This window comes from Galeopterus variegatus, unplaced genomic scaffold (assembly GCF_000696425.1).
Source record: "Galeopterus variegatus unplaced genomic scaffold, G_variegatus-3.0.2 Scaffold7344, whole genome shotgun sequence".
Taxonomy (NCBI): Eukaryota; Metazoa; Chordata; class Mammalia; order Dermoptera; family Cynocephalidae; genus Galeopterus; species Galeopterus variegatus.
The window spans coordinates 38,467-65,388 of record NW_007733455.1 but is presented as its reverse complement, the minus strand read 5'-3'; the positions used below and the strand labels follow the sequence as shown (position 1 = coordinate 65,388).

General features: G+C 42.8%; 1 protein-coding gene across 1 annotated transcript in view; it reads right to left on the bottom strand.

Moving 5' to 3' along the window:
* Nucleotides 1-675: 675 nt before the first annotated feature.
* The window catches only part of THRB (thyroid hormone receptor, beta), a 43,010-nt gene continuing 16,763 nt past the window's right edge, over nt 676-26,922 (bottom strand). The window contains exons 4-8 of the mRNA XM_008591852.1: nt 23,364-23,511; nt 20,478-20,683; nt 12,086-12,232; nt 6,031-6,289; nt 676-1,098 (exon numbers count right to left, since the gene is read on the bottom strand). Of these exons, the coding sequence (XP_008590074.1) occupies nt 857-1,098; nt 6,031-6,289; nt 12,086-12,232; nt 20,478-20,683; nt 23,364-23,511 (1,002 nt within the window). The 3' untranslated portion in view covers nt 676-856. The remainder of the gene's footprint in view (nt 1,099-6,030; nt 6,290-12,085; nt 12,233-20,477; nt 20,684-23,363; nt 23,512-26,922) is intronic.

Here is a 26,922-nt window from a genome sequence, read left to right as displayed (position 1 = left end):
TCAGAATTCCTCCAGAACGAGACTCACGTGGCTCCATGACAAGAAGACTTAATCCACAGGGAAATCTGCTGTCCGCTCAGCAGAGATGCAACCAGGATAAGTAACTTCAGGAGCTTGGAGATGACAGATCAGATGCCACTGAAAAGTGATGACACCCTATAAATAGGTTTGATTTCTGTGGAAATGTTCTCTGAGCTTAAACTGGAAAGAAGCCTTCCTCCTACTGTGAAGTCATACTATGTGACTTTTTGGAAACTGTAAAAATGATATTGATAGGACAGATGATTTTTTAGGACACAAATATTCCTGTACATTCCAAGTTATGCTGCCAGGAGAGAATAAAGATTGCTGAAAACAGCATGCTTTTGAATAGATGAAAATTTGTTTGAAGACTTTCCCTAAAAAGCTGAAAGCCACATCTAACCACAGGTGGTCTGTGCTCTGCTATCTTGAGCCCTGTAGAAATGAGGATCAAAATTACCTTATCATCTTGGTTTTAAGGCTTCTTTAGTCTTCTGCAGTGCCATTTTGCTTGCCTGAGTCTCTGACCAGGGCCAGGTGGGGGCTGGTGATGACTTGGTGCTGGTGAGTGAATGACTGCCCCCCACCCCACCCCCACAACCGTAAAGCCTCCAAAGCATTCACATCGAAGGACTGGGGAATGAAATGCAAGAGTTACGAGTACCCGCATTCAAGGGGTGATTTCATCCATGTCTATTCCAAGGACTACCCCCTTTACCCCCAAGTAATCCCTTCCAACACAAAGAAACAAAGGAACAAACAAAAAAGAGCTGGGCAATGGAATGAAATGACTGCCAGTAGTGCTGTAGGAATTATGAGAACGAATCCAGTCGGTCTAATCCTCGAACACTTCCAAGAACAAAGGGGGGAAGAGTTCCGTGGGGCATTCCACCTTCATGTGCAGGAAGCGGCTGGCGTGGCAGGCTCCAATCATCCGCAGGTCTGTCACCTTCATCAGGAGTTTTGGCCAAAAGTGTGTCACATGGTGTTTTCGGTAATTGATATAGTGTTCAAAGGCCAGCAGGAAACTATCTTGGTATTTTTCTATTCTCTCAACACAGGCAAGCCCTGGGCGATCTGAGGGGAAGAAAAGAGATGGGTATTAATTCAGGTGGAAAGGAAAAGGCTTGCCTCATCCAGTTTAGGTCCTTTAGTGGGAGGTGGGCAGATCTGGGGACTTTCAACTCTTCGGAATGAGTGTGGCTGCAGCATGAACCCTGGGGCAACAGGGGCCGAGGTACCAGGGGAGTGGGCATAATGCATGTGTGGGGAGTTGATGCTGTGTTCAGATCAATGTCTCTGGTTAGACAAATCCCCTCCTTGGGTGTGAAAGGAGATGCCTCCCTCCTAGGGCACAAAAGGAGAAGCCTAACATAGTCTGGGGCACCAGGGGCCGAGGTACCAGGGGAGTGGGCATAATGCATGTGTGGGGAGTTGATGCTGTGTTCAGATCAATGTCTCTGGTTAGACAAATCTCCTCCTTGGGTGTGAAAGGAGATGCCTCCCTCCTAGGGCACAAAAGGAGAAGCCTAACATAGCTGAAATATTCTGCATAATGAGGGGAAAGATTTTGTTTCCACTGGCTGCCTGGGAGAGAGGGGAAGGCCAAGCATAGACACGCAGAGAAGAGGGAGATCTGAGAAGAGATTGGGGACATGGTGGGAGGAGTGTCGTACGGTAAGAAATTTCCTTGCGACAAAGAAGTACAACGTGCAAATCACACCAGCACAAGGCTGCAGTGATCTACTCCTGCCCTTCCCTTATACCTTGAGTAAGATTGCTATCTGGAGCAGCCTTGCATTGGTGGCAATTTGGGGAATTAAAATGAAATGGAAAGGGGACGGAAGCCATGCTAGAATCATCCTGTGCAGAGAAGAGAGCAGCACGGTGGGAAGAGGAGCAAGAGAAGACCGTGCNGGGAGGTGGGCAGATCTGGGGACTTTCAACTCTTCGGAATGAGTGTGGCTGCAGCATGAACCCTGGGGCAACAGGGGCCGAGGTACCAGGGGAGTGGGCATAATGCATGTGTGGGGAGTTGATGCTGTGTTCAGATCAATGTCTCTGGTTAGACAAATCCCCTCCTTGGGTGTGAAAGGAGATGCCTCCCTCCTAGGGCACAAAAGGAGAAGCCTAACATAGCTGAAATATTCTGCATAATGAGGGGAAAGATTTTGTTTCCACTGGCTGCCTGGGAGAGAGGGGAAGGCCAAGCATAGACACGCAGAGAAGAGGGAGATCTGAGAAGAGATTGGGGACATGGTGGGAGGAGTGTCGTACGGTAAGAAATTTCCTTGCGACAAAGAAGTACAACGTGCAAATCACACCAGCACAAGGCTGCAGTGATCTACTCCTGCCCTTCCCTTATACCTTGAGTAAGATTGCTATCTGGAGCAGCCTTGCATTGGTGGCAATTTGGGGAATTAAAATGAAATGGAAAGGGGACGGAAGCCATGCTAGAATCATCCTGTGCAGAGAAGAGAGCAGCACGGTGGGAAGAGGAGCAAGAGAAGACCGTGCCCATGTAAAGCCCGGCAGATCTTCCCAAGTCTTGTCCCCCCACTGCACTTGGGGGAGGAATGGCAACTTGTGTGTTTCATTTTGTGTTTTCCTTCCTATTCGACAATGCTGCTCTGTAGGTCCGTTCACTCCCTTTCTCTCCCACTGGTCCTCCCACAGTACGTGGGAGGAGACTCAAGCCAGTTTCAAAAAAGTGTTAAATAAAGGGGTGACACCAGAAGGCTGAATGACTGGGGAGTTATCCAGGCTCCAACACTGGGTAACAAAACAATTTATAAACATGGATGGATTCCTCCAATAGCTGCAGTAAGTCCAACTTCCCCTGCCCCGCTCAGTTCTCTTGAGTTTGTTCTTTGTAGCCCCGATGGAATGAATTCGCACTTCCAGAGTCTAGTTATTGAAGGGTGTGGATTAGTAAGAATCTAAATAGGGTTCTGCTTCATCTGAAAGGAAGGATCAGGGCTGGGTCTCAATCCACCCTTCTGAATCTAAAACTGGATGGGCTTTTGGAATCCCCTGTTTGGTTCAAATGGCACCTCGTGTGTTTTTGTGTTTTCCTTCATACTTGACAATGCTGCCCTGTGGGTCTGCTCACTCCCTTCCTTCCCCCTTTCCTTATCTTTTCTCTTTCTTTGAGTGTACAAGGACAATTCTCCACAGAATCCTGTAACTTTTGGTTCGCATAGAAAATCAACATATTGCTTTAGATGTATGCCTTCAAAGAGGGAAAATAGCCCGAGTTTTGTGGCATCAAAACTGTGTTCTTTTATGAGATAAAGATAAGAAGGTCATATAAATTATAGAGATAATGAACTGGCATTCTGATGATGCTTGAATTATACTAAACAGGTTTATGAAGAGAGAAACAGTTTAAAGACCAATGACTGTTTTTAACTCCTAAGACAAAAGTTCTTAAAGAAATGTCTTTCGGATCCCTTCTATTTTCACTCTCTGCTTATCACTGTGGGACCAAGGATCTTGGCAGTAGTAGCTCTTGGAAAAGGCTTTGTAGAAAAAGTCTAAGATAATGTGTAACTGAAAGGCCAGCAAAACATGGGGCTTAGAAGACAAGGTTGAGGAGAAGTGGAGCCTTGGGGCTCCGATATGCAGGTATCACGTGAAAATGTACAATGTCTTGTAATATTTTTCTGGTCCTGACAGTATTAATGAAAAGTGCCCACATCCCTAGGGTGGAGAAGATTTTAAAAACGTTATTAGTATATCACATGTCTTCCAGGCAGTGACAGCCTCATCAAATCGGAGAATTGGGAAGAATTATTCAGTTAGGTGTTTGATAGTGTCTGGTAGCACATTCACATTTTTTTTTTTTTGCCATCTGCGTCTTTTCCCTTTACCTACCTAAATTAAATTATTTTCTTAATGATCCATTGAATTGACTCATTACAGAGGAAATGTCATATTTTTCAGGAATCAAAATCCATTTGCCATAAGTAGAAGACAACTACGAACATGGATGCATGGCAAAAACCTTTTTAAAATTTTAACTAAAGGGTCTTGCTGAAGATTTTGTGCTGGAGATTGCTTTCTCTTTCTTGAAAAGGAAGGTTAGCAAGTGTTTGAGAGGTGTTAAAGACAGACTAGCACCACACTGAATCTCTTTCCTTGCCTTATTTAGAAGGAGATATAATCAGAAAGAAAATTGTAAAGGAAATAGCTTTCTCACTATGTGATTCAACATCGTTTAAAACTATCTTTGTACCATTAAAATCTCAACTAAAAAATTACTTTGAGTCTCTCCAGAAATATAATTCCCACTTATACAGTTCAATTTCTTTATTTTAAAGGTCTTTGAAGCCTAGAGAGGCCAGGGGGTCACCCAAGGTCATATAGGGAGTTCTTAGGTAAGCTACAAATTTTATTTCTTTGAGAAAAATTCCAGTGAAGGACCGAGGGCCCCGGTTTCTTTCTGGCTATCAACTGGAGACTACCTCAGCTCTAGAAGCCATCTGCAGTGCCCTGTCATGGGAACTTCCCCAGCATGGCCACTGATCTCATGAAGCCAGTCAAGAGGGAGTCTCAAGAGGGAGTCTTACATTACATAACATGTGGGTGACATCTAATTTACCATGTTCTATTGGTTAGAAGCAAGTCACAGGTTCTTCACACACTGAAGGGGAGGAGATTATACAAGGTGTGAACACCAGAAAAGGGGACATGGGGGCCACTCTAGAGTCTTCTCCTGCAGTGTATAAGAGGGTTCCTTCTGCTGTTCTATCTACTTATATTCAAAATTTTCAAAATAAAAGAAAATTAAAATTAAAAGTCAGATTTTTGAATTAAAACTCTGTCATATCTAAATTGCTTGTAGCAAATAAATTCTAGATCAGCTTTAAAAAAAAGAATTCTACTGAGTTAAATAAAAAGCATCAACTGTACAAAGGATTCCTAATGTACTTGTGACTGATATTTTACCCATGTATGCAGCCATTTATTCAATAAATATTTCTTGAATTCTACTAAACAGTGGCCTAGATGCTAAGTTTACAGCTAGACACATCTATGACCTCAAAAAATAAATGGTTAGGAAGGAGATGGACACGTTTAGCAGATACAGTGCAGGTGACAGGTGCTGAAGAAGTGCTAAATGTAGGGTGCTCTGAAAACGTGGAGGATGACTCTGAAACCACCTTCTATTTAAAGACTAGCTTCCCTTAAAGAGTGTGATGTATTTTGTATTTCTTATTTATGACATGATCCCTGAAGAAAAAGTGTCAGCTTTATTATCTACCCTGCCCTGATGGGAGTTAGAAGTTTTGACAGTGAGCTATGGTGGGTTAAAGATGGCTGCAAATTCTTTGCTACATTTTGTCATCTAGAGGTGGGCTGTTGAATCTGTGCTGGCACTAGGACTTGTTTGGACCAATAAGATGTGGCTGAAGTGATGCCTTGAGACTTGAGACTTAGGAGTCTGCAACTTCTACTTCCGTGTGCTTGGCACTCTCTCTCTTGGAATCCAACTGCTTTGTAAGAAATCTAACTATCCTGGAAGAGGACAGGCCACGTGGAGGGAGGCCTGAAGCTGTGTTTGAGGTCTCAGCCTCAGCTCTAGCCATTTTAGATGTTTAAGCCACTACGTTTTGGGTTGGTGTCCTTTATAGCAACAGATAACTGAAACAAGTTGTAGCTGAACCACAGACAAATTCTAGCTTTTACACATGATGTCCACACATCCTTATCTTGTATACCTAAACCCAGAAGGAGGCAGGGTTGACCAAATAATACGAAGCAGGCTGGGTAGTGTCTGCTGAATCATTTCACAGAATTTTTTAAGATGGCTCCTTTGGTTTTTTCCCATTATCCTGGGAGACTGCAAAACACATCAGACATCTGACACCCTCCTTCAGTTCCCAGTCCATTGGCAAACCCCCAATTTCTCACTGAGGGAGAGTGAGCTATGATCCTGAAGCTGTGAGCACCAGACAAGCAACAACAGCTCTTCTGATGCCCAGTAACGAGCCCAGGCACACTCACCTGAAGACATCAGCAGGACGGCCTGAAGGAGGGCTACTTCCGTGTCGTCCAGGTTGAAAGAAGACAGAGACATGCCCAGGTCAAAGATGGCATCCGACACCACCCCAAGACCCCCGTTTTTCAGCTGGCCCCGTGTCACTGCCATTTCCCCATTCAAGGTTAAAGTCTCACTTTCTGGGTCATAGCGCACAGCAGCACGAAGGGACATGATCTCCATGCAGCAGCCTTTGAGGAGGATTATCTGGTCTTCACATGGCAGCTGAAAAGAACCAGCCCACATCAGCAAAGAACTAGTGGACAGATGCCAGTCAGGAACAATGTACAGAACCTTACAAGAATCAACCTACAGTGATCAACACGAGTCCTGCGTTATTTGGGCCCATGTTTATTCCTTCCCTACTTGGCTGCACTTTCACAACCATTTTTTCATACCCCAAGTTGGTTGTAGTCTTTGCCAACTTTTATCTCATAGTTTGCAATTCTTTTAATGACAAATATATCTCTCCAACTGGTATTACAGTCACGTGTGAAACCGTGCTCATAACCCCTTGGTCTGGGGGTTTGTACTACAGCCCCAGCTGATAACTGCTTGAACACAGGGTTTATGTTAAATCAACCAATATTTTTGTCTTGTAGCTCTAATAGTTAGCAGCTGACTCTACTGTTGAGCTAGGAACTGTGTTTCTCTTTGTTTCTGAAGCACGTTTGCTCTTTGAGTCTCTTAAAAGGCAGAACTAGAAGGTTGTTGACAGATGAGGTCCAGAGATATAAAAACTTTGCCCAAGGTCACCCAGTGAGTTAAGAGCAGGGGTGAGACCAAAATTCAGACATCCAAGCTCCTAAGGGTATAATGTTCTCAGTACCTCAGACACCAGAATTACTCAACACTGGCTCTTTCTGCCAATGTTGCCATCTCATTATTTTAAGCTCATTTGGTTACTGTGTTAATTAGGATTTGTGATAATGTGATAACATCAATAATAAACTTAAAAAAGATCTTTACTAAGAAAAATAATAAAAGAATTTTATTTTCTGGAGGGTATGATGTTTAATTAAATGCCATTATCAAACTAGTTTGAAAGGCTATTAGTTAATGGGTGTTTTTGATGAATTGGGCATTATGCCGAGATTTACATGCATCACCTTATTTAATCTTCCCAGTAATAGCGTGAGGTAAATATTCTAATTCCAATTTTATTTACAGATGTGGAAACCCAGGCACTGAGAGGTGAGTCACATGCTAGGGGATCACATGAATGTTTGTGGGTGAGGCTAGGATTTGAAACCACATCTGTCAGAATCCAATGTTAAGAGAAGAAGAGAGCATGCTCTTTGGAAGTACCATGGAAGTGACTAAGTTTCCATAAACAATGAATATGTAAATTACACATAATACCCATCTCTTCATTAAAGTTGTTGCACATTCTTTTTTTAAAATTGGGTTTTAAAATTTTTAAATTTAAAAAAATTTTTAAATTTAGAAAAATTTTTAAAAATTAAAGAAAATTTCTAAATTTAAAAAAATTTTTAAAAATTAAAAAAAAATTTATTTAAACTTATTGATTCTACATATTTATGGGGTAAACTATAAATTCTTTTGGGGAAATAGTCTTGGCAACATTTGACCAGTCCAATTTAATTTTTTATATGAAAGTGAAAGTAATACTCTTGAATTACATTTAAAATACTCGATATTTCATGTTTGTCACTAGCTGAGCCTAGTCACCTTGCCATGTAATTTCAAACTGCTTAGCTTTTTCCACAGAATAAAAGTCATTGCATATTTAGTTCTGGAATACATACATACAAATTCTCCTCTTCCACCCATTTGAAAAAATAATCATTGTGGTTTGCTTTGGTTTAGGTTCTGATTTGTACTCCTCATTCTTGGATTTGTAGTCCAAGAGGGTGGTAGGAAATAGGAAACTCCAGCTTGGATAGATCCTCTACAGGTAAGATGGAGAACTGGCTAGAGCAGGCAGAGGCTGGCCTTAATGACTAGGGCAGTAGGTCCACATTTCAGCCCTATCGGGATCACCTGAAGGCTTGTTAAAAACAGAGGGCTGGCCTCACCCCCCGAGTTTCTGCATTTCTCCCAAGTTCCCAGGCAATACTCATGCTGCTGGTTCGTGGACCTGACTCTTGAGAACCACTGGTAGAGAACAGCAAAGAGAAACGACAAATCAGATCAAACCATTTATTTCTTTTTATCTATCACAAAGTATGCAAACTTGGGCAGATCCCACCTTTGAAGCCAAGTCTGATTATAGATGAAGCAGAAGTTTTCTTTTTAAAACCTGCTAACTGATGATGGTTAGTTCAAATTTAAATAAAGGGTGAGTAAGTATTTGCAAAGGATCACCAAGGGTTTGGAAACTGGGCCAGATACTTTTTCCTTTAAGAGAGATTTGTAGGATCCTGGTGAGATTTGTTTCAACATGTGGGCAAATAATCTCTTAGACACCTGCTAAAATGCTTTCATTGTAAGAACGCTCCAACAAGGGACTGACAGGCAGAGGCACAGAGATGCTCCCACAGAGTCTTCCCATCTCCTCAGGGGAGCATCACTCAGGTTGAATAGGAAAGATGACAGTGCCCTGTCATCTTGGGGTCATACTTATGTATTGTTTTGGCAGCTCTGTCAGCAATGATTTTAGATTTTGCAAAGCCGAGGTGTCATACCAACCTTGTTTGGCAGATAAGCATGGATCTGAGCAGAACAATGACCACAAACACAATTTGAATGGCAGATGCATCAAACTGCCACTGGCAAGAGATCCCTGGCTCTCAAGACCACCTGGGATCTCCAACCCACTCTACTGGTAGCTCAAGGGCCTACACAGTTCATTACTCTCTCTTGAGTCTCAAAGAGTATGTAGAAGCCTAAAAGGTCCCCAGGAGGCCACAACACTGGAAACCCATGCATCTCTGCTGTAAAAGTGTTCCTGCCCTCCCCTGCATTTAATAATTTGGACTCTACAAAATATCAGGTTGAAAGAGAGATGGAATCATGACAATAAAACAGGCTTAAACCTCTAAGGGAAACTTGAAGAGATATGCTTGCCACACGCATGATTGAAAAGTTCCACGTTGATTGCTCACCCTTGTCACGGACGTACATGCACCGTAGAGATGGCTTCTTTTTTTTCTTTCTTTAACTGAAATACCTCTTCAGTGGTTGGTTTACATGAGTTTTACATTTTTAAAGAAACATTCTTGGTGGGCATTCAAAGGGTGCCATGTGATGGGCAGACTGACTTGAGCTGTAAGGGTAGCCAACGCAATAGAATTCCTCTGCAGCCACCGAGGACTGGGGGCCGAGGGACACAGCCAGAGTGAGGACCCAGAAAAGTCCAGGAAAACAAAACCAACCAGCCCAATTACCAAAAAGGAAGTATGACAGCTAGAGTTGGCAGGAGTGAGAGGTAAAGGCACAGATGTGAGAGTGTACACACTTTCTCTCTTGAGGGCGATTTGACAAGGCAAATTGAAAGCTTTAGAAGTTATATATCTTGGTCCTTAAATTCCATGCCTAGGATTTACCTTAGAAAATAGTCAGTGATGGGGGCAGGGCATAGTTGCCAGAATTTTTAATGAAAAAAGTGAAAATGAACTACAGATACAGTAAAGACAGATAAATTATGGCAGATCTATTCTTTGAAATACTATATAGTCATTAAAAATCACTTTGTGAAAGAATATGTAAATAATATGTCCTACTGTTGAGGGTAAAACCTTAGGAATGGGGATGGGTGCTGGTGACATTCTGCTTCTTTATCTTGGTGCTGATTATGTGGGTGGGTTCAGTTTGTGAAAATCTATTGAGTTGCACCCTTACGATATGTGTGCTTTACTCTTTACTAAAAAGTTACAAAAAGAAGTTTCATAAATAGAAAGTACATTATGGTATAAGTTATATTGATATATATTTTTCTATTTCATATATATGTACATGTGTGTGTATGTGTGTGTCTACACAGAAATATTTGAAAAAGGGCTAAAACAGTCTCCGAAATGTTAGTGGTGTTATCTCGTGGTAGTGTTACCATGAAGCGTTACATCTATTATGCTGCATAAATCTTCAATGAATATGCATTGTTTTTGTGATATCTTCCAATACGTTAATAAATGTTAATTTTTAAAAAAGATGTCAAAGGCATGGGAAGCTCCATGCCAAATGCAGATATGAGTCAAAATTCCTTCCCCAGGCACTGAGTCGTTCCCCCTGCAGGGCTATGGGTACTAGCACATCAGGCACCCCGGAGTATAGACTGAATATTTGTGTTCCTCTAAAATTCATATGCTGCAACCTAATCCTTAGTGTGATGGTACTGGAGGCAGGGACTTTGGGAGGTGATGAGGTCATGAGCGTGGGGCTCTCCCAAAACTGATGAATTGCTCTTATGAAAGAGGCCTCAGAGAGCCCCCTTGTCCCTTCTACCATGTGAGAACGGGAGAAGATCGGGTCTATGAACCAGGAAGTGGGCCCTCACCAACAATAAAGTGGCTGGCATGTTGATCTTGGACTTCCCAGTCTCCAGAACTGTGAGAGATGAATTTCTGTTGCTTGTAAGCCTCCTGGTCTGTGGTATTCTGTTATAGCAGCCTGAACTAAGATGCCTGGCCCCCACTACAGTGAAGCTGGGGGGCAAAAGGCAGGTGTGTGCTTCCCTCTAAGCTGGGTCTGGGGGTCAGATACCTGTGTGCAAAGCCAACTGTCCTGTCCTTCTGGGTGTGGCTTCTGTGGAGGCTCAGAAATAGGCAACTGGTGTACCCACCAATGTCTGAGGTCTCTCTGATTCTAGCAGGGCTCCTGTTATTGCAAACTCAAAGACATAAATGAGCTGGGAGCTAAGGTAGCAAGGATTGACTCCAGGTGAGGAAATTCAGCTTTTTCTAGGTAAGACTAGAATCAATCACTTAACACTCAGGTTGCTAACATAAGAGACTTGCAGCAGTATGTGACCATGACTGTCTCTATTTGGTATCTTTCTGGGTTCCCTTGAAGGTGTGAAGAGCAATAGATTGGCACCTTATGGAGTTTTTCACAGGGAAATGTTCTCCAGAAAACATAGTCAACCCCACTGGATTCAAGAAAGGAAGGTTAGAGGCAGGATGGAAATGTAATAGATGAAATAACAGCAGTATTAGCAGCTAAAATTTATGGAACACTTATCATGACCTACCCAGGCATTGTCCAAATGCTTTACATATATTTTCCTATTTAAACCTCCCAACAGCTCTAAGAGGTAGATACTATTATGATTCCCATTTTAAAGATGAGGTAACTGAGGTTTCAGGACATTAAATAACTTGTTTAGGATTCTTCCCCATGCAGCTGACTGCACAGCCAAGGCTCTCAGCGACCACGTGGCAGGACTGCTAAAGGTATGGAAGAAATGTCCCAAAGGGACATAAGCTCTGGTGGGTGAGCTCTTTTGGTGCCCCAGAGATGGGGCAAGAAAGAGTGAGCATAAGGAAAAGAGGGAAGATTAAGGAGATATTAAGAGCTTACTCTGTGAAGGCCATTTGACTATTTTTAAAGATTAAGAAATGACCACATAGCCATCTTGCTCTGATATGTAGTGGGAAGAATACAGACCTAGGTTCAAACCATGGCACCACAGTTGGATAAGTGAATTTAATCTCTTTGACCTTAATTTTCCCCATCTGTAAGATGGGGCTAATAAAAGCTACCCTGCAGATCTGTTAGAAGGATTGGATTCAATGTGGGACAACTTGAGTATGGTAACTAGGACATCGTAGGTGCTGAATGGATGGAAGCTCCTGCTATCATTATTTCGCTAGGCCTGGAGTCAGGGGGATAGGCTAGGATCTTGATGCACTTCACGTGGACAAGCTAATGAATGACAGCTGAACAGAGAAGGTGGGGAAATACAAATGAAATAGAGTGCATTTTCATTTTGTGCTGACATTGCTTTTATATGACTAAGTTCTTACTAATTAATATTAAATTATAAGCAATCCCCAGTATTTCTGGAAATTGATGAAACGATAATGAAAAATAATGCAGGAGGAAAAACGATTTTCTCACCTCACAAAACATAGGCAACTTTTTGGCAAAATCCACCACTCTGGTAATTGCTGGTGTGATGATTTTTGTGAAATGGCTGAAGGCTTCCAAGTCGACCTTTCCACCTTCTGGGGCATTTACTATTGGGGCTTGCCCAATATCTTCCGGCTAAGGAGGAGAAACAAGAAAGATTTAAATGAAGACCTTGAAAGGAGCTTTATTTATCACAGGTCTCATGCAGCAGAATATCTCTTCTGAACTGACATCCTGTACAGTTTCCAGTTTTCACATTGTTTAGTAACAAACTGTACAGTTTTCACATAGTTTATTTCTTTGAGCAAAAATATATACGTCTTGGCTGTTGCTTTAATAAGCCTCTAGTGATAATGTTCACAGGCTTATTGCTGTAGAAAAAGAGAAAGAGAGAGAGAAGAGAAGAGGAGGAGGAGGGAGTGAAAGAGGGAGCGAGGGAAGGACAGTCATTTGGGTTTTGCTTCTGAATGCACTGAGTGTACACTCAGGCCTGATGACATAAATCCTGGGGGCTCTGGCACTTTCGGAGTGCTGCTTATTCTGGGGTGTGTCTGTGTGTGGCAGGTGTGCCCAGCATGGGCGGTGATGGAGGGCTGTGATGGGAGAGGCCTGGCAAAGAGTGCCTAGTGGGCTCACTCTTGCTTTTACGCAGCTGCTGGGGCTTGAAGTTTCTCTCTGCCCTTCAGACTCACCTTTGAGGTGGTCTCAGCTGAGGCCTTCTGGGGGTGTGTGTGGGGGAGAGCTCTCCTGCAGGAAATGGAGGCGTGCAAACTTGGCAAACCTTAGGTCAAACTTGGCGAATTGACTAGTATTTGGCATCCCCAGGGCGCTTCTCTGCCGTGTACTTGCTCAAGAACAAGTACGTGGCTTTGCTGCTTAGAGGAAGGTGCAGCAGCATGGGTGTCACCTGGGGACTTGTTAGAAATGCAGACTGTCAGGCTCCTCTCCAGACTTGATGGCTGATGGCACAGAATCAGCATTTTAGCAAGACCCCCCAGGTGACGTGTGTGCACCTTAGGCTTCCCCACATCCAGGGAGCCATCTTGCTCCTTAGCCTCGCATTCAGTGACCTCATTATGTGGCCTCCCTCACAGAATCAGCATTTTAGCAAGACCCCCCAGGTGACGTGTGTGCACCTTAGGCTTCCCCACGTCCAGGGAGCCATCTTGCTCCTTAGCCTCGCATTCAGTGACCTCATTATGTGGCCTCCCTAAGAGTATCCCCTGCTGTCGCCCAGTGCTTCCTGGCAGGAACAGTCCTCTCCACTGTCTCCTCTTGTTTTTGTGATAATAACAGCCACCATCTATTTGTGGCCTACAAGCCACACATGCTACCCCATTTCAGGTGGTCCTCAGGCAGCCCTGATGTGCAGATGAGCAAACCCGGCTCAGGAAGGTTCAGTGAAACCCACTGAGGCCAGCCTGGGAGCTGGGGCCCTGTTGCCACACTGCAGTCTTCCCAGGGGCGCCACATCTCCCCACCCCACTCGAGGCCCCACTTGAGGCTTTTACTGTCTGTACACTTTCTGTCACCAGGGAGCAGAATCTTCACTCCTCTTAACACTCCCCTTGCCAGCCTCTCCAGCTGTCTTCCAGGAAGATGTGAATGTGACCACGGAGCCCAGAGCCACAGTGAATGGACAGGAACAAGGCCTGGTCTCTTCAAGGCAGCCAGGGGGTGGGAGGTGGAGGAGGGAGGGCAGGAGGGATGGGAACGAGGAGCTGACAGTACCAGTGAGTCCAGCAAGACCGACTCCCTCACTTGCAGAGCAGTGAGAACACTGCCAACGGCAAAGTTAGGCAAGGATTTGACCCAACAGAGTGGCCCAAACTTCACCGTGCATCAGAATCACCTGGTTTCTGGGCCCTGCCCCAAGAATTTCTGATTCAGTAGGTCAGAGGTGGAGCCCGAGAATCTGCATTCCTAACCAATTCCCAGGTGATGCTGGTGCTGGGCCTGGTACCACACTTTGAGAACCACTGGGCTAGCAGTGACCACATCCGGATCAGAGTAATCTGGTTACCCTATTTCTTCCCACATACCCCTATTACTGCTCACATCTAACTTTCAGCAGGAGGAAAAGCAAAAGAAGATTCTTTTACTCTCCTGTTGCCAGGGTACTAGGGTCAACAGGACCAGCTCAGGCCCTCCAAGGGGGTGGTAAGAGTCGTGGTTACTGCCTCAGGGGAGAATTTTTAAACATGTTACATAACAAACTCTGGCAGCATTGATCTTTCTTGGATTATCCAGCAGGTTCTGTTTATTTTTTACTTTTTTTTTTGTTTGCTTTGGTGGCAGCGTTTCTGTCGTGTTTTCATAATGAATGACAATGTTTTGGGGCAACTGTTGGCACAGCAAGCCCAGGGAAGGCTACTGTTGTGCTGGCTTTCCAGATGCAGATGAAATTGATGGAATAATCACATGTGCAAATTCCTTCTCTCTCCCTCTTTCTCACATAGACTGAGCTAAGGCACAAGGGACATCAGTTCCTCCTTTGGGTACTGCTCCTTCCTCCAGGGAAGGCTACTGTTGTGCTGGCTTTCCAGATGCAGATGAAATTGACGGAATAATCACATGTGCAAATTCCTTCTCTCTCCCTCTTTCTCACATAGACTGAGCTAAGGCACAAGGAACATCAGTTCCTCCTTTGGGTACTGCTCCTTCCCGCATCCTTCGGATGTCCTTACTCTTTATAATTTCTTCTCTTCTCACCCCTGAAAATGAGGCTCATCTCACTTACTTCTACTTTACAAGCCTGTTATGCTAAAGGGAAAGTGGGCACACATTCAAAAAGGTAGGGAGTTTTACATAAAAATTATATAAATATATATGGTTGATATGTATATGTAAAATTTACATATACTGTATATACATACAGTAACTTTTTTTAGAAATAAAAATATTTTAATAACATGGTTTCGGCCTGGTTGAATCCAAACATCTCCTCATTGAATGTTGATCAATCTAATCTGATTGTATTTATAAGGTATCCAGTGTCCTTTGAAATGCTGGTGGGTTGACATTGATGTTAATAATTTCCATTCGGTCTGTGGGTGTGTGGGGTATCTGACCACCTATGACCTCTCTAAAGATTTGAAAAAGGGAGGGAAGTTATGCAAGAAAATATGGCAATTTTAATTAAAATGAAACCCCCAAATGTAACAACCTTACAAGCTTTTCTGTTGAAAATATATGTCAGGGTAGAAGAAAATATGCTCCTCTGGGACAGTGGGTTTAGGGAGGGGGACAAAAGCAGAGATTCAGGTGTGTGCACAGGTGTGGCATTAGCCCTACTCAGCACGAGGGGAGGCTGGTATACCCATCACTTCTAACTGGCTTTCTGCATTGGCGGTTTCATCGGCATTGACCAAGGTGAGTAGGAAATGCTGCCAGTTGACCTCTGCCAGGTGGCTGGCTCAGAGCCAAAGACATCTTGGCTTGAATAGGCAGCTCTTTGGCACATGCAGAGCGGGGTGGGGCCACACGGGACCCTCCCTCCTCCGCTCGTTCTTAGGGTGTCTTCTCACAGCTTGCAAGGCTAGGCTGGAAGAAATGGGCAGACAGATTCCTGGTCCCTGGGCTTTGGAACATGACTACAGGCCGGCCATTTTCCTGGGACAAGCAGGGATAGGATGGTGAGGGTGGCAGTGGTAGGGATGATACACATAGTAACCACTTAGGTGGTTGTTAACTATGTGCCAGTTTACAGCCATACCACCCTGAACACACCTGATCTCATCTATTAATGACATGCCAAGCACTGTCAGATCCTTCATATCTATTACTTTATGCCATTTGGTAAGAATATAAGGCAACTGAGCCTTAGAGAGGTGAAATCGCTTGCCCAAAGTCACACAATTAAAAAGCCACAGAGGCAAGCTCTGGACCCAGACTGCATGGTGCCAATCTCCACTCACATAACTACTAGACTATCCTGCCTTCTTCTGATGTGATTATAATCATTTGGGGTGATAGCTGTCTTCCTAACTTGGTTGCACTTCTCCTGTGACCTGTCCACACAGGTCACACATGGCCAAATCACCCACCCTGTCTGACCCTTCTGCTTATGCCCCTTCTCTGAGGCTACCCCAGTTGAGGATGTGTGAAACTGTACAGTAGCCCTGCCAGGGTAAAAGTAGGGCAGGCCTACCCTGAGTCTAAAGGTCACCTTTTATACTTGGGTAGAAAATCCATCTTTGCATGTATAGCAGAATAATGATACAATGTCTACAGACAATAACAACACAGTATCAACAGACAAGATTGTTGCTGGTAGGGCGTTATGCCGAACCCAATGTCTTGCTGCCCAGGGAGGTTCAGGAGCGCTGCCCTCAGTGGAGACCTGTCTCCCTTGCTTGGCATCATGCTACTTGTGCCCTCCTTGCCCACTCCTACTTTCCATCATCACTGTCCTCACCCACAAATTGTTAGTGGTGAGACTGGGCATTTCTGTAGCCTCAAGGATTTGAATGCACTGGAGAAAATTAGAAAGTTATATGATTTAAATGCTTTTGGAAGTAGTTTTAAAGAGTGGCTTTAGATTTGTGATGAAAATCTGCAAGGCTTTTGCAAAATTTCCTCATTTGCCAAAGACTCTAATTTTCTTAGACCCAAACGTAGATTTGAAAACCTATGTCAAACCACCAGTCTCTATTTTTGACTTGAGTCTTAGTCTCAGGGTAAAAAACGATGAAATAGTGTTTTGGGGGGAATAAGCTATTTATCCATTCTAGATAAATGAATACTTTACCTTTTATGACAACTTATATTTTTTAATCCTGTATGACATATTATTATACTATTATTACCATAATAGGCCTCCTCAAATTCTTTTTCAGAACAAGATGGTGGGACATCAACACATAAAAACAAATAACATGCATAGCAGTGTTGGAAGCACAAGAAAAGGGATATCAGCCACACAGGAGGCGCAAATCCTAATGTGTAAAAGCCCATTCAGTACACGCTACCTTTCAGAGCATGAATACCCTTTAGCAAAGTTGTCTTTAACTAAGGATTCTTAATACCTTCACAGGAATAATTCAGTACTCAAAAAGAGTAAAATTTTCATCCTGAGAATAAATACTCAATTAGAGTCACCTTTCTGCAAGGAGGATGTGTAAATATGGAAACTGGCTGAGACACAGGGCTTAACTGTACTGTCTCTGAGGATGGGCCAGTGGAACTGTATGTTCAGTTTAACAAATATTTATTGAGTTCGACTCTGGTTATCTACTGCTGTGTAACAAACTACCCCAGAACATAGTGGCTTAAAACAACATTTTAAAAAATTATCTCTCAGAGTTCTGGGGATTGATGGGCACGGTTGGGAGGTTTTCACATGGGGTTCCTTATACATATGCCTGCAAACAGCAGTAGAGGCTGGTGTCATCTGAAGGCTTCTTTACTCACATTTCTGGTGCCTGGGTTTGAGTTCGACTCTGGTTATCTACTGCTGTGTAACAAACTACCCCAGAACATAGTGGCTTAAGACAACATTTTAAAAAATTATCTCTCAGAGTTCTGGGGATTGATGGGCACGGTTGGGAGGTTTTCACATGGGGTTCCTTATACACATGCCTGCAAACAGCAGTAGAGGCTGGTGTCATCTGAAGGCTTCTTTACTCACATTTCTGGTGCCTGGGTTGGTTGGGAATTCTCTTTCCATGTGGCCTCTTCACATGGCTAGCTTGGGCTTCCTCACAGTATGGTGGTCTCAGAGTAGTTGAACGTTTTTACATAACAGTTGGCTTCCCCCAGAGAGGACAGGTGGCTTCCCCCTCCAAGAGAACCAAGTGGGAGCTGCAAGATTTCTTATGTGACCCAGTCTCAGAAGTCATTCAAGCAATACTTTCCATCAAAATTTAACAGTTGGCTTCCCCCAGAGAGGACAGGTGGCTTCCCCCTCCAAGAGAACCAAGTGGGAGTTGCAAGATTTCTTATGTGACCCAGTCTCAGAAGTCATTCAAGCAATACTTTCCATCAAAATTCATTATTTAAAGGAATCACAGACCAGCCTAGATTCAAGGGGAGAGAGGAATAGACTCCACCTCTCCATGGGAGAGAATAGGCTGTATATACAGGGAAGAAAGAATTTGATGGCAGCCATGCTGGAGAAGGGCTACCACAAGTTTCAGCCACACATGGGATAGGCACTGAAGTGTCAATGCTGAATGGAACATGGGGTGGTCCCAGGCACAGAAGGGGACGGGCTGAAAGAAATGGAGATCACTGTAGAGACAGTGGAGTAGTTCCGATAGCTCCCAATTCCCCTCTAAGAAAAAATGGCTTGGAGAAACAGTTATTTATATTTGGATCAGAGGGACAATTTCTTGAACAGAACAAGGATCTACAAAACATACATCTCATGTCAGCTCCGCAGAGGAGGGGACGTTGGTGGGTAAAACAATTGCTCTCTTTGCCTTCATTGTACTTACCACCACCTGCATTTCTTTTGTTTATTTAGCCTTATTGTCTATTTCCCTCCACTGGAATGTGGCTGATTTATTCACTTCCTGGCACACAGTAGCTGCTCAATAAATGTTTCTTAAATAAAAGAATGAATCTTTAGAGTCTGGAAAGAAGCACCCTAGTGACCACTGAAACTGGTTGAGATAGACTATTCTCTTTTGAGAGTAAAGAAAAGTGTTAAGTTCCCTATGCCACGTCCAGGATGTGCTCTAAATCCTCTACCTTACTTGGAATTCAGCTTGATGACTACTTGAAATCAGAAGGCAGAACAAGCCTGAAAGTGGTTCAACAATGTCTATTTATGGCTGACATATTCGGGGAAAGGATAAATTTAGGCTTGCATTAGGCAGGACTCTATCTTGCTATGCCCCAAATATATTGAGTTAGAATTGGCCTATCGATTCAGATTTGTGTCTTAGAATTTCATGGCAAACATACCAGGGTGGAAGTGAAGATAAAGGCATTAAGAGGCTGCCCCTTCAAAGAGCTGTGTCTTTGGAGGCTTTTTGGGTTTGTGCAGGTGCCAAGGTTGCATAGGGTAGTGGGTAGGAGCATAGAGGCTGGAGCTGGCTGTAGCTGTCACCACTGCTCACTTGTTGTAGGAACTTGTGCAAGTTTCTCTAATTTCTCTGCCTCAATTCTCCGTTCTGTAAAATGGAGATATTAACTACATTTACCTACAGCATTGGTATAGGGAATTAATGTATGGAAAGCACTTAGAATAGTACCTGGCATATGGTAAGGGTCATCTGAGTGTTTGCTAACTTTGCTGCTCGTGGAAGCCATCAACAAAGTGCTGGGATTGTTTCATTAAGACGAGGAATGTAATTGTTTCAGGGCAGGTGAAGCTTTTTCTTTCCAATAAATTTCCTTTAAGATTTTTGTTATACTGTTTTAACAACAGTGACAAAAAACCATCACATTATAGTGTTGATGTTGAGCTAATGACACCACTATATCTTCTTGTCCAGAGGGGGAGGTGCTCTAATGTACCCTGGGGATACAGACATGCCCACAGAATATCTGATGCCAGGGCTCAGGGAGCTACTCATAAACTGTTTCCTGTCATAAACTAAGAGCAGGCTCAGTCTCTGAGATGGTCAAACCCCAGTCGCGGTGGGTAATGCATCTAACGAGGTGGGTGGAGAGGCTGGACTTGGAACCAGAGACCTGAGTTGGCTTTTGGGCCTGGCTTAGCCACTTTTAAGCAGTGTGATCCTGGGCAAGCCACTTAAGGCCTTGGGCTTGGTTTCATACATCTGTAAAATGGGGGTAGTAATTCCAGCCTACCTCAAAGCACTGTGAGGTTCCAATGAAAAGTGGATGGGGAAGAGTTTCACAACTGTTAGTCTTTATAAAAACATCAGACATCAATATTCCAGGGGTCTGGGAAGATCTGTTTTCTCTATACTCTCCCCTTCTCCCATCTTCTTTCCCCCCTTCCCACTGTCTTGCTGGACTCAAGCTCATCAGTTTTAAGCTAAAAATTTTGACTTCTACTAACATAACAATTGAGGTATGGGACATTTCATTCCAGCAGTTATTCGAAAAGGGATATTTTGGAGCAAGTTTAGAGGACTAAGTATGCACGTACAGGCATCTGAGGGAAGCAACAGGTATAAAAAGAGAAAACTGGCAGGTAAAGAATTTTACTAATTCATTGGCCCAGGACTGGCCTTACTAACAGCAGAAGCAAACTGAGATAATGTGGCCTAAGAAACTGCTTCACAGACCTCGGGTTCAAATCCTGGCTCTGCAAGTTACCTGACCTCTCAGAGCTGCCGTTTCCTATCAATAAAACAGGGGCAACAGCACCAGCCTCCCAGGGTTGTGAGGTCTAAACGAGTCGAGGTAGGAAAGCCCTGGCACGTAGCTGATACCTGTATTGAGCTGTGCAAGGAAGCCTTACCAGGAATTTCCGTTTCTGCTTCCAGTGGCTGCCCTGAGCATTGGTCGCAACGTGGGCTTCGGTGACAGTTTTGATGAGCTCCCACTCCTCGTCCGTGGGCTCCGGCTTGTGCCCGATGGATTTCTGCAGCTCTTCGCGCCGCCTCTTCTCCCGATTCTCCTCTATCAGCTTCCTCTTGGCCAGCCTCTTGCTGTCGTCCAGCACCACTGGGAGGGGAGAAAGAAGAGATAAGACACACAAAGACCCTGAGACACATGGCAATGGCACGTCCTGCAGCCTCAGGGGTGGGGCCTACTGACATGCAGATGGCTCAGCGGTCCTGCGCGCTGGGCCTCACTAGGACATGTTTTCCCCTCGGCAGCAAATTGCCATTGACCAGCCATTGTCCCACATGAGCCCTGGTGCCAAACTCCCAGTGCTCAGGCAGCTTTCAGAAACAAAGCCCCAAGGGAATTGGACACTGGGCACCCCAACTCCGCAGAAGGTGGCCCTAGAGAGAGTAAAGCAGAGAGAAATAAAATCTATATTACCTGCAGGATCACAGACAAATCCTTCTAGCCAATCATCTGAATTTACTCTCAGAGTTTCTGTCCTTCCTTCCTCCCCTAAATGGCTCTCAGTATGGAGAACTTCAGGTTAAAGAAAAATTTTGAAGTGGTAAATGATCCCTTCCTTAGAGAAAAAAGGGCCCCAACTCTCCATGGCTCCCTTATAGGCTAATTGGAATGTGGCTGGGCCTATCTTGGGCTTCTCAGGTATGCACTTGGCATTACTTTCTACTTGGATAACCCTCAATGGTGGATAAAGAGCCCAGGCTTTGGAATCTAGAAAGACTTGGGTTTGAATCCATCCTAGCTGTGTGACTGCTGGCAAGTTACTTAGGCTCTCTGAGCTTTCATTTCTTTCCATATGAAATGGGGCCCAAAATACCCACTTCATAGGGTATTCCATGAGACAATGCACTGTAAGTGCTCCGTAAATGCAGTCGTGACTTTTATCATTTGTGCAGAAGGGAAATAAGAAGGGCAGGTAATAAGAAACCTATACTTCTGTGGTTAATTTCCAAAACAAAACAATTTCACTAGATTCTTAGCAACTATCAGTGCAATGGAAAGGCTCAGGTTTTACATTACAGAGTCATAGTATTTCAGGGCCATTCCTTGATGAAGGGGTGACCTCGCAGAAAATGAAAAATAAAAACAGACATAGCAGGAGGAAGAGAACCAAGGTGCCCCGCTAATCCGCAAACAGAATATTAAACCTCAGATCGTCTAGATTTGACTGGATTGTCAAAGTCATGTGAGCACGTACAAATGTGGAAAATATGTTTTGTTAAGTCATTTTGGTTCACTTACTAAAGGGAGAGGAGGAATGGGTAATAATACTCATAGCCCCATTTCCCAAATGCTTCCAGTGTGCCAGGGATTGTTGCATTTGACGTGCATTATGTAATTTAATCCTGAAAACAACCCTAAGAGGTTGGTAATGATTTCACAGAAGGGAAACCTAGGGCTTAATTCCGAAGGTCACACAGCTAATAGGTGGCAGATCTGGGACTTGAACAGAAGTTTTTCTGATTATGAACCCTGAGCTCTTATAATGCCTCACAAGCAAGTAGGGGGCACTCAGAATTGATTTCCACACAGTCTAGATTGACATTGAGTTTCTTAACCTCATAAACACTCATGGTTTAAATTTCTCAATAAAACAATGAAGTGGATATTCAATATTAACTGTTCACTATAGTGACATATCTAAGCATTTGACTCTAAGTCAGTCATATTCACATATCCTTATCAGGCATATTGGCAAGGGCTAAAAGTCTTTAAGGGATGAACATGGAGAATAAACTCAGCCAGAGGTGGGGATTAACCCTGGATTTCCAGTCTAACACAACCTCTTCCTTTTTTAAGATTCTTCATTCTGTCTTCTTTAATGGGCAAATCAGGACATTCCACAGATTTTTTTTTCCCTGAGAGAATCCTATTTATCACATAGATGTAAACCATGATTATTTCCTTTCATTAGGAAAAATCTTCATTGCATTTTCTTTTTTCTGCTTTTCCTTTCTTTTTTTTTCTTCTTAACGAACAGTTGAAGTCTCACACTGATGTGCAAAAAATGTATGCCAGTAGAAATCATTAACATTGATGCCTGGCAAAGGGAGGCCACAGATTCTGAATGACATGATTCTTAACTTATGATTAGATTAATCAAAGTGACTGGTGTAAATCCCTCGCACAGTGTGGGGAGAAGAGACCCCAAAGGCTAATCTTACCACCATATGCTGTGGCACTTGGAAAACTGGGTAGAATGACTTCAGCTTGAAATGTCTTTATGGCTAAAAATATAACAAACAAGCAACTGCAGGATGACTCATTCAATAACACTCAAATTCACATTCTTCAGAAATTTCTGAACACGATGTTTTCTGCCAGTGCCCCATCTCCAAAAATGTCCATAAAATAAATTTCTGTCTCTGCTTTTAAAAAATATTAGGACTAGTCCATGAGGCTCTCACCATATGAACACTGTGTGTCAAATGATACCTCATCAAGGTAAAAGGACAAGACATCTCATTAGTAACCTTTGTTACAAACAGAGTGAGAGGGATAATTTAACCTCTTCCCTCCTTCATCATCTGGATACTTGAGAGTTAGGAGTTGATAAGAGAGGGACAGGATGAAAACCACCCAGCAATTGCTCCCACCTCCTTTTCAGGGCAAGCCTGGATATGGGGAGTGAGGGGTGTATGGGAGAGCAAGGTGTCTCCTCTCTGTCCGTGTGGGTTCCTGCTTTCTTTTCTGCCCGGTTGATCTCCTTGAACCAAACCCTTCCCCAATCAACACTCCTTGAATATGAAGCAAATGAAAAAGATCTACTTACAATCTGTTGCCATGCCAACATAGATGCATTTCTTAAAGCGACACTCCTGGCACTGATTTCGTGTAACTTTGTCTATGACACATTTTCCTTCATATTTACAGGAATAGGATGGATGGAGATTTTTCTGAATGGTTCTTCTAAAGAAACCCTACACAAAAAAGAAAGACCCAAAGCAACAGTTTCACATTTTCTAAAAATAAGTGATTCCAAAATTTTGTGTTCACAAAACCATGAGATGAATTGTTTTGGACTTTAAATGGTATTTGGGCCTCTAGCTCTACGTATTCAAATATGGGACAATTGGCCCAAAGTGAATCAAAGAATTCTAAATCTGAGCTGCAGGACATGTCATAGGACTACAGAGTCAACACCTTTTTGGCATTTATTCAAGGAAAAGAGGCTAATGGGAAAATCTAGTGCTTGCTTTTATTTTTTCCTAAACATTGAATAATATAAATATACTATTTCATTTCATAGGGTGTTATAATTGTGTTGCTAAATCAGGCTATGAGGAGCTTTGCTATATTATACTCGGAAATAAAAGAGCTGGATACTTGTGAGACTATGTTAGTTAATAATTTAATCATTTAGTAATTAAATAGATGCATTAACTGCCTGTAGAGATTTAGTTTAATTCTGGCTTTTGACTCTTGAGATGGTCATGACCAGCTCACTTAGCCTTTCAAATAGTACTTAGGGAATAGAAAATTCTAGGTTTTTGACCAACTTTTTTTCCCCATAGCTCACTGCATTGGGGTTTTTCCTTTCATAACACTCTTTTTCTCCAATATCTGTAGACATCATACATCTGCAAGTTCAATATTCTTCCCTTTCTAAAGGAACTAGAGAGTGCCACTGTAAAGTTTTTTGAGGACACTTTTGTTCTAGGTTTGGGTGACTTATATAACACTCTCAGAGATGTGTTGTACTAGAACCTTTCTGGACATGATGTTCAAGCCTTGCAACTGTACTCTATATTGTAGGAATTAAAAATGGCAGTGAGCAGTTATTGTGACAGGCACGTTGCAAAGTGCTGTAGATGCATTCCATATCCTTCTATCTTTCCCACAGCCTTCTAAGGTAGGTAGTCTTAATATCTCCATTATAGGGATTAAAAAAACCCCAAAAAACCAAAAAGCAAAAAAAGTAAGCCTCAGACAGGTTAAATCATTTTTCCCTAATCACATGGTAAATACATGCTGGAACTTGATCTGCAATCCAGGAGTTTCACTACAAACTTATTTGCTTAGCTGCTTACATGATGTAAAACAAAGTGAATTTTACTGTATTATTTAAATGTTTTAGATGGACAGATTATAAATAACCCCTCCCACCTACTCCTCAAAAAAACTTGGTTTTATCTGTTTTGGTAGAATAGCAAGGCAACACAAGTTTTGAGGAATATTCTCTGCTAAAGCTTAAAGAAGGCCTCAAACTTTGTTAGATAAATGGTGGGACAGAAATACTGGTTGACCTACAATCAGCCCCAATTTTTGTTATCCTGTTTAATTTTCTTTGGCTTTGATTATGTACATATAACCACTGGCATGTTTGTCACTCAGACATGAAAGCTTTTCCTTATTAATAAAAAGGATCAAGGTAGGATTTTGTATTGGGTAAAGCAGAATAAAATGGAAAAATGCCACAAATCTGAGAAGAATGGACTTGATTTGGGGGCATGTGTGCAAATCTCTTCTCATTTTCCTTGCTCAAGTTCTAACAGAAAATCTATCATATTTATACAGCATTTGGGCTTTGTGTCCTTGTACGTTTGAGTCCATTCATTTAAATGATGTTGATATATGTTGTAAGATTCACTAAATCACACATGGGGCAGCTGTTTGAGATGTTAGCACTGTTTCTCTGTGTGTTCAAGACAGGCAAAACCTGTGAAAGCATGGATGTAAGAGCAGGCCACCGAGCGAAAAACAAGCTTTCCTGCCAGCTCTCTCCTTCACCTTTGTTACCCTCTGTCTGAGTAGGGCCAGAGATGTTAGCACTGTTTCTCTGTGTGTTCAAGACAGGCAAAACCTGTGAAAGCATGGATGTCAGAGCAGGCCACCGAGCGAAAAACAAGCTTTCCTGCCAGCTCCCTCCTTCACCTTTGTTACCCTCTGTCTGAGTAGGGCCAAGGAGGGCCAAAGAAACCCAGAGGTTCCCAGCAAGAAGATGTATGTCGCAGGCAGGGAAGAGAGGGGTAGGTGGCACACCTCCTTCTGGAGGAGGCAATGTTTCCCTAAAAGTACCAAAGTCCAAACAGGAAATCCCAAAGCCCAAAGCATTCAGCAAGAATGCTGACTGCTTCTCCGAGGACCAGAACATTGTTACTCTCTCTGAAGTTGGCCTGGAGGAGGCAATGTTTCCCTAAAAGTACCAAAGTCCAAACAGGAAATCCCAAAGCCCAAAACATTCAGCAAGAATGCTGACTGCTTCTCCGAGGACCAGAACATTGTTACTCTCTCTGAAGTTGGCGGGGCCCTCTTCTCCCCAACACTCTGTGCTGACTCATGTTCCAGGGTGGGAGTGAGCACATGGAAGAGTCAGACGACAGTAAGGACAGAATGAGGTGTGATATACCAGACAGAAGGTAACGTTCATTTCTCCAAAAAGGCTACTCTGTGCACTTTTTGTTGGAAAGAATAAAATAATTTGTTCTTTGCTTATTTCAAAAAAAGAGTTGAGGTGTCCAGCTGTACCACAGCCTACCTCTGATGACTTTTCTTGGGCATTTCATGAACCAGATCCTTTCTAAGATGTTGGCCTGCTCTAAGCTATAATAAAACATAGTTTGACACATGATGAGGGGCCACTTCCTTTGTGTAATGTAAAGATGCTAGGTCCCTTGATTTTAAAAAGCGACAAAGTCATTAACTCCTGGAAGTGAACTTGAAAAGAAGACATTTAAAATAGTCTACTTACAAAAAAAAAAAAATCCTTTTCGAGGTTAGCTAATAAAAGAGATGCCCCAGGGAATAAATAAAAACATATTTCATTGATGATTTGTTGATGAGTGGAGGTCTTGGTTTTATAAATCAATATCAGACATATTTTTTGCATTCTAAGAAGAAATGGATCCATTTATTAATGGTTCAAGATGATGCACTAATTAGTGTGATAGGGAGCTGAGTGTCACCTCCCTAGTTCAATATTTGGGCAGCTGTTAAAAAGCTTTGAGTCATCCTTAAAAAATGTTTTATTGTGAGACAGTATCGACATTCTTTCTACAAAAGATGTATAAAAACCAGCACATTGCAACAGAAAAATCTTCAAAAGATTTCACTGTCATCAGGACAAAAATGGGCAAAAAGATTCTCCCCATACACATTGCAAGTATGGGGTAGAAATATTTTTAAATTACAGGTTTGAATAAACAATACATGGAACATAGCCTTTTCATCTTTTACCACTCTTAAAATCGGTGTTTCATTTGAAAAACCTTTTTGCCTTTTTCCAGGATGCTTTGTAATTATATTAAATGATCTGGACGACCACCTAGGAAGGCTCTTTTCTGATTTTATGATGCAGGCCATCCTAGAAACAGAATTCTTTTTTTTTTTTT